The 7,824-nt window shown below is 58.1% G+C and overlaps 1 protein-coding gene across 2 annotated transcripts; it reads right to left on the reverse strand.

The window, feature by feature from the left end:
* Positions 1–653: 653 nt before the first annotated feature.
* SPDEF (SAM pointed domain containing ETS transcription factor) lies at positions 654–7,315 on the reverse strand (the record flags this gene model as incomplete). Of its 2 annotated transcripts, XM_079713775.1 has the most annotated exons (5): positions 654–941; positions 2,852–2,998; positions 3,111–3,158; positions 4,563–4,760; positions 6,859–7,315. In XM_079713775.1, 5 exons carry the CDS (start codon positions 7,298–7,300, stop codon positions 763–765), a joined length of 1,014 nt encoding a protein of 337 aa, XP_079569901.1. In that variant the 3' UTR covers positions 654–762. The 2 variants fall into 2 exon arrangements, with proteins under 2 accessions (XP_079569901.1, XP_079569902.1); XM_079713776.1 differs by lacking the exon at positions 3,111–3,158 and having other exon boundaries at positions 6,859–7,300.
* Positions 7,316–7,824: the final 509 nt, after the last annotated feature.

A 7,824-nucleotide genomic window follows, 5' to 3' on the forward strand; every position in this document is an offset into this window, starting at 1 on the left:
AGCCCCAGCCCACGCCCTCCTTCCAGCTGACACCAGGCCAGGGGAGATGAGGGCCAGTCCAGCCCCTCTTTGGCCTTGAGGACTCATTGCCTCTCTCCCACTGCTTCTACCAATCAACTGCCCCTTTCCTTTTAGGCTCAGCTCAATGCCACCTCCCCCAGGAAGCCTCCCTGGACCACCCCAGGCCCCTGTGACCACAACCTTTTGAGCATTGATGGCCTCCAGGCTGTGCCACTCCCTCACCGTATGTAGGACACTGGGGCCATGTCAATTCTCTAGTATCTTTATTATCCGTCCCCAGGGCACCCCTGGCTTCCCAACTTGGGGGTGTAGACGTCCCCACACCATGCCAGGCACGGTACAGAATGGGTGGCAGAGGGCACTGGACTGCGAGTGGCCTTGGCCAAGTCACTGCCGTTCTGTCGGCTCTGCTCTGGAACTTCTGGGGTCAGAGGCTGGGTGGAGGGAGGGCCTTCCCTGGGGTGCCATGAACACTGAGAACAGCCCTGGCTTCCCCCGTCCTCCACTGGACTGGGCACAGGAGCAGTCAGGCCCAAGGAGAAAGCACGCCCACCCCGGGGTCCCTCGGGCCCCAGAGAGCTCACTGACACCCGTGGAGCGAGGGGCCATCCCCTCCCTGACCTTGAACTCCGGATGCCAGCAGACTGCCCTGTCCCCCAGCTCAGGGTCTGGCTGAGGCAGGGAAGGCAGGAGGGAGGTCTGGCGAGGGCAAGGTTCGGGCCCGGGGCCTGGCCGCAGCACTCAGATGGGGTGCACGAACTGGTAGACCAGGCGCTGGGAGATGTCCGGCTTGCGGATGATGCCCTTCTTGTAATACTGGCGGATGGAGCGGCTCAGCTTGTCGTAGTTCATGGCGGGGCGGTTCTTGCGGATGCCCCACAGTCGGGCCACCTGCGCGGAGTCCTCGATTTTGAAGATGCCTGGGGCAGCAGGAGGGCCCAGAGAGAGCCAGCAGTGCAGGTGGGGCGGCAGGAAGGGGAAAGACCAAGACCAGCCGGTCAGTCTCTCGCAGCCAGGGGAGCTAGAGTCGCCCGGGGTAGGGCCAGGCGGTGGGCCGCGATACCTTCTCCCATGGTTGTGGTGAGGGTTAAAGGAACATGTGGGAAGGGTGTTCCACAGGGCCCAGGAAGTGGTAAATCCTACCACGGACTCACAGACCTCCTGGTGCAGGGTGAACCTGCGTACGCTGGTTGGCAACTTGGGGCCCTGAGGGCCTGATCCTTGCCAGCCTCTGCTCCTAAGCGTGGGGTGTGCACACCCTACGCAGAAGCCCTGCGGGGCTCCGGGCTGCGGACACGGCTCATTTGGCAAGGTCACCCGTGCAGTTCCCGAGCCTGAAAGACCTCTTTGCGATTCTCAGACACTTCAGCCCACACAGCCCTTTCTGGCAGGATTAATTGGTAGGAGATGGTGGAAAGAGTGGATCTGGAGCCAGGCTGACCTGGGCTGGAATCCTGGCTCTGCCATTTTCTACCTTTAGAAGTTGTCTGAGACCCCGTTTTCCTGTCAGTAAGAGGGGGTTGTAGTGATCACCATGTCGTTGAGTGGGTACAGAAAGCGCAGAGCCCAAAGGAAGTACCCCTTAGGATGAACTATTACTCATTAATACCCCCAGTTCTCATTCTAAACCACCTGGCAAAGCCCAAGTCAGCACACCCTCTCCAGGCAGGCTTCCCAGACCACCCCGCCCTCCCTGATCTCCCTGCCCTCATGGGACAGTCTCCCTGGAGTACTGGCTCAGTCTCAGTCTCAAATATACACACGGGATCACCACACCTTGTGCAGGAACTTTTCCACCCCTCCTAACCCCTTCCCGTGCTCCACACTCAGCCCCAGAGTCACTCCTCTGTGCAGCCCTCCTGGACCCAGGCACAGCTGACCCCATCACAGCCCAACACATTCTGCATACCAGCTCATTTCACTGCTGGTTCTCCTACAAGACTGTAGGTCCCTGGAGGATGGGGTACCACTGAATTCTCCCCACACCCTCAGGACACTGTAACCCTCCATAAATGTCGGCTGAGCAAGTGTGGAACCAGAGGAGGTGCTCAAGGAAGGTTTGCTGGATGAATGAATCTAGTCCATTTCACAAACATGAAGACTGGGGTCCAGGCACCCACAGCTACTAATGGCAGGAGGGGGCCTAGAACCCAGGTTTCTTGGCTCCGAGCCTTTTCTAAAACACACACCCGCACACCATCCAGCCCTGTTGCTGTCCAATGTGGTCGCCACTAGCCACATGTGGCTCTTAGCCCTTGAAATGTGGCTGGTCTGAAGTAAGGTGTGCTGGAAGCATAAAATGTATACCAGATTTCAAAGACTTAGGAAATATCTCATTAATAATTTTTATATCGATTATATGTTGAAATTATACGAATTTATAATATTGGATTAAACAGATGTATTATTAAAATTAAATTCACCTGTTTAAAAAAATTTTTTAATTGTGGCTACTTGAAAATCTAATATATTACCTCTGTTGCCCGCACTGTATTTTTCATTGGACACCATCAGTCTCCTCCGTCAAGCTCTGATGTTTTGAGGGTGAAGACCGTGTCCAGTTCTCAGCAGAGTTTTAAGGCCCTGCTATGTCCCAGGCACTGTGTGTCACTGGGGACCCTCAACAGGTAGAGCCCAGCCGGGGAACACGCGTGGACACAGATGGCACACAGACCCTGGGCCGGTCCAATGAGAGTGCGTGTGTGGCATTCAGGGCAAAGGTGGGGGCAGCTCCAGCCCTCTGCCCCGCCCCCAACCCTCCCTGCGCAGCGCCTGGCAGGACCGCAGGTCCCCAGCAGCCCCCTCCCCTCCTGCCCCTGGCACTGCTCACCCTTCTCCTTGTTGAGCCACCGGATGAAGCGGCCATAGCTGTGTGGCTTCAGCAGCAGTTCCTTGAGAAACTGCCACAGGTGGATGGGCTGCCCGGAACAGGACGAGTCCACCTCGCTGTCCGTCCAGCTCTCTTCGCTGGTCGACGCTGGGCAGCCAGGGAGGGTGGCGGTGAGTGGGGAGCCCCCTTCTTCAATGGCTGCCCCAGCCCACCTCCAGACCCCAGAGCCCCGGCCGCCTCCCTGCCCTGCCCGACTCACCACAGTAGTGAATCGCCCCCAGGGACGTCCTCTCTTTCATCCAGGCCGCTGCGGGACAAGAAGAGGAAGTTGGGGACCAGAGAGACCCCTCAAGGGAGGAGGAGGGCATTTGGGTGGAACTGTGGGGCCAGAGAAGCTCCCCCGTGGCTCCCTCCCTCCTGCCAACCTGTGAAGACCAGCTGTTTACAGAGCCTCCTCCTGGAAGAAAATGTAGGATTTCGGAGCTGGGAGGGTCCTTAGAGGCCCTGCAGGCAGCCCCTCGTTCAGAGAGGAGTGGAAGTCAAACCTTGCTTTGCCTCCCTTCTATCACCTGTGAAATGGGGCTGGGACACCCCCTCACAGGTCTCGCAAGGACGCAGGGTGGTGAAGCCTGCACGGTGCCCAGCATAATAAAAACACTCCCCGCCCTCCAGCTGCCAAGCTCCCGGAGCACCACCATCCCCTCCTGCTCTCCACCTGACCCCCTCCCCAGACAAGCAGTGGGAGGCGGAGGCTGCCAGCTTCTGCCCAGAGCACCACCCGGCTCATAGCCTGGCACTGTCCACTTCTCTTGCCAGACCCCGGCAAGGGGCCTGGGCTGGGGCAGGACACTGGTTTCTGGGCCATGAGAGTGGGACCTGTCCTCTTATTCACCCTGGGCCCTGAGGGGCAGGGGCCTTGACTCGTGGAGCGAGGACTGACCCCTCTGAAGTGCATGGCTCTGTGCAGGGCACACTGGGCGCCCGATAAGATTGAGACCAATTAAACATTAAGGGGTTGGCATGCAGCCATCAAAACTGGGGCAGCTGTACAGACAGTGATGGGAAACAAGATCCAAGATACGCTGTTCAGTACAGAACAGCGTGATACTCGTACTATTCATGTTAGAAGGGGGTAGAAGTCACACTTACTCTTGCTTGTATACGCATAGACTTTCCTTGGCAAGGTACTCACGAAACTGGCAACGGTGGTTGCCTCTAGGGAGGGGGATTGGGGGGCCGGGGTAGGTGGGAAGGAGGATTATTCTTCATGGTATACTGTTGTTCACGATGGTTTTTTAAAAAATCCTGCACATTTATTACCTCATTTCTTCTTTAATGAAAACAACACAAAACAAACACAAAATTTTAAAAAGGACAAAGAAGAAGGACTTAGAGTATCTGATGTCCCGTGTCCCCACAGTCTAACTTCTATTTTTAACTTCCCATGTGCTCTGTCCTAGGTTCTGTGGCCTTGACCAGGGTAGGCAGTGGGTCGGGGCTGGAGAGTTCACCCAGGATCCAGGGAGGCAGCTGTCATTGGGGTTGGGATTCAGAACAGAACCCAGATTGGGACAAAGGGATGCCTACCCCGTGGAGTGTAGCCTCCGGACAGGCACGCTGACCTAACTGTTCCCCTTGGTGTCCCTGGCTGGGCGCCTGCAGTGGGGGGATGGGGTGGGGGGGTGGGGCATTCTACCCATGCCTGTCCTACCTGATTTCCAGATGTCCAGGTGGGCGTGCAGCACATCCCCGCCCAGGGGCGAGCGCTGGCGGAACTGCTCCTCCGACATGGCACACAGCTCCTTACCCCCCAGCTCCTGGAAGGCCTTGCCCACGGAGGGCAGCCGGTACTGGTGCTCCGTCCACAGGAGCCACTTCTGCACGTTGCCAGGGCTCCAGTCCACGGGGTCTGGGCAAGAGACACTCCATCAGCCCCGGAGGCTTCTTGAGGGCACCACCCCCAAGGTGGCCCCTCTGCTCTGATGGAGCCCCCGTGGGAACCGGTGGCCTGGGACCATGCACTCCTGGGATAGGGCCAGGCCAGGCCACATGGGGCTTTGAGGGGCTCCATGGAGGGGGTACCGAAGAAGGGGGCAGTGACAGGAAGGAACCAAGGTCCTTGAAGCAAACATGGCTCAGGGCAGGGCAGCCTGGGGCCTCTGCATCCCCATCTCACCTGGACCTCAGGTCCTGCCAGACCCCTCCAGCCCCTCCAAAGGGCCTTTTGGGGAGCCACAGCCCTGGAGGGGACAGTGACATTAAACCAGAAACACCCAAGCTTCTTTCTTTCCCAGATGCCTCTTGCCTTCCCCAAACCCTTCAAAGAACCAGAGAAAAACCCACCAAGAATTAGCTCTACAAACCCCACTCTCCACCCACACTGTATTTTACAGATGAGGAAACCGAGGCACAGATAGAGTTCCACTCCCTCGTCCAACACCTAATAATGGGCTGGGTGCTGGGGAGCTGCTCAGTGCACGTGCACCAAATGTGGGGGAGCGGTGGCAGAGGCCTGGAGGTGAGTGGCTGGCTTGGTCCTATAAGTCTCCCTGGGGAGCTGCCCTGGGGTGAGCCTAGCAGGGCACGTGGGTGGTGGCCAAGCTGCGGGCACAGACACAATGGGGCCTCCAAGTGAACGCTGTGGTCTAAGCTGGGTGACCTGCAGACTGGCCTGCCCCCACTTAATAAACCCATTTTCTTCCTCAGGGTCAAAGCAATTTGTTTCTGTCCCTATTGTTTAGAGGGCAGGGCCCTCCCCAACTCGGGGTGGGAGCGGAGGCACCGTGGGAAAAGCTCCCGGGTTGGGGGCTGGCATTGGGCCACTGGAGGATGGGGCCTGGGCAGGAGCTGCCTCAAGGCGGGACCCCAGCTGGGACTACTGGGGGGCAGGGGCTGGGCCCGGGTGACTGAGGAGGAGGAGCCAGGCCTGAGTGATGCCTGAAGACCCTTCCTGTGTGGGAGCCTCAGATGCCAGGGCCCAAAGGCCAAGGAGATGGGTCAGGCTTGCCCAAAGCTGGAGAGATGATGGAGGGACAGGGGACTGGAGACCCAGCAGCCCCTCAACCAGTAGCATAAGCTCCGTAACCACACCTTCCAGGCCCTCGCAGACACGTGCCTGGTCTCCTGATGTGCCCCCCTCATCAGAGCCCTCATCCCCACTGGACCAGTGATACATTATCCTATTTATTTATGATCTGTTTCGTCACTGTAACATTAGCTTCGTGAACGAAGGAGACTTTGTGCTATGTTCACGCTGAATTCCCCAGTGCTAGAACAGGGCCTGGTATATTAAGTTATTGTTTATTGAGCATCGATTATGTACAAGGTAACATCCTAGGAACTGGGGATGTAGCAGTGAACAAAACAAATGAAAATCCCTGTCCTTGGGGCATGTACATTCCAGTGGGGGAAAGAGTCAGTAAACAAGATAAATATGCAGCATATCAGACGGTAGGAAATGTGAGAGAAATAAAGCAGGTTGGAGGAATAAGACGTGGGGGTATGGGGAGCAATTTCAATAGAGGGGTCAGGAAAGGCCTCATCGAGATGGTGCCATTTGAATCAAGACCTGAAGGAGGTGAGGGGTGAGCCAGGTAGGTATGTGGGGGAAGAGTGCTCTGGGCTGAGGGACCAGCAAGTGCAAAGGTGCTGAGGTGTGTGTGTTGCGGTAACAGCAAAGAGGCAGGAGTGGCTGGAGCAGAGTGAATAAGGGGAGAGTGGATTTAAGTATGAGAGGAGGAGGTGGGCCAGATGGTGTAGAGCTCGTATTTGCTTCTACCCGGCACCTACCAAGTGGGGACACTGGGCTGGTGCAGTTGGGGCACAGAGAGAGTGGGAACCTTGGATCCCAGGCTCACAGCTGCTGTGTGTTAGGGGCTGAGTGTACGTGTAGAAGCACCAGCATCTCTGGGGGTGACCACAGTGCACCAGGCGGTGCCCCCACACCTCCCTGTGACCTCCGCTGGCCTGTGTCCCCCTGGCGGAGGGGGGCGTGAGGAGGGGCTCACCTGACGTGATGTTGAGCAGCTTGCAGGCCGTCTCGATGTCCTTGAGCACCTCGCCCACCACCATGGACTGCACCTGCTCCAGTGAATGCTCCTCCAGGGTCAGCCCACCTGGCACCAGGTCCAGGCTGCCCCCCGGGGCTTGGCTGTCGATGACAGGGCACTGCTCGGGCTCGTCGGGCGGCTCCTCCCGAGTGCTGGCCCCGGGGCCCTTGGCCACCCAGCTGCTGTCCTCGGAGTACAGCATGTCGAAGTAGGAGAGGTAGAAGGTGGACAGGCCCTGCTCAGGTGTGGCAGGTGGGCTGGGGCTCCAGTCCTGTCTCTCGGGCCCCATTGCCCCTGCCCCCACTGCCACCTTCTCCAGGCCAGTCCGTAGCACATTGTCGGGGGGCAGCAGGAGGCGGCTCGGGGGGACGCCACTCAGGCCCGGGCTGGCGCTGCCCATGTCGCTGCTGCTTGGGCTGGCGGCTGCGTCTACAGAAATAAAAAAGGAAGGAGAGTCAGGTCCTGGCTGCTTCCCCATCCCCATGGGGGCTGCTAAGCTGGTTATAGAGATGAGGAGCCCAGCGGGCAGTGGCTGGGCCTGGGAGAGAGTTGGGGCTTCCGGGTCACTGGGCAGCTAGGACAGGGCTGGGCAGACAGGTCTTGTGGCTGGAAAGCCAGTGGGGTGGGAGTGGGGGCAGGACTGTAAACAGACAGCCCCCTTACTCCCCAGGGAAGCCAGGTTGGCTGCGAGGAGCAAATCTTTACACGTGTAGCCTGTTTAAAACAATCTTCTGAGGTTCTTGACCTCTTTCAGTCCTCACAATGGAAGGCACGATTAGTCCCATTTGGCAGATGAGCAAACTGAGGCCTGGACAAGAAGTCTTTAATATCCAGCCCTCTGTCCCTGGGCCGGCCCCCACCCAGATCCCAGTCCCCTGTCCTGTCGAGGAAGCTCCTTCTAAGAGCTAACCTAATCTTTTCTGC

Source organism: Hyperoodon ampullatus, assembly GCF_949752795.1.
Source record: "Hyperoodon ampullatus genome assembly, chromosome: 10".
Classification (NCBI taxonomy): Eukaryota; Metazoa; Chordata; class Mammalia; order Artiodactyla; family Ziphiidae; genus Hyperoodon; species Hyperoodon ampullatus.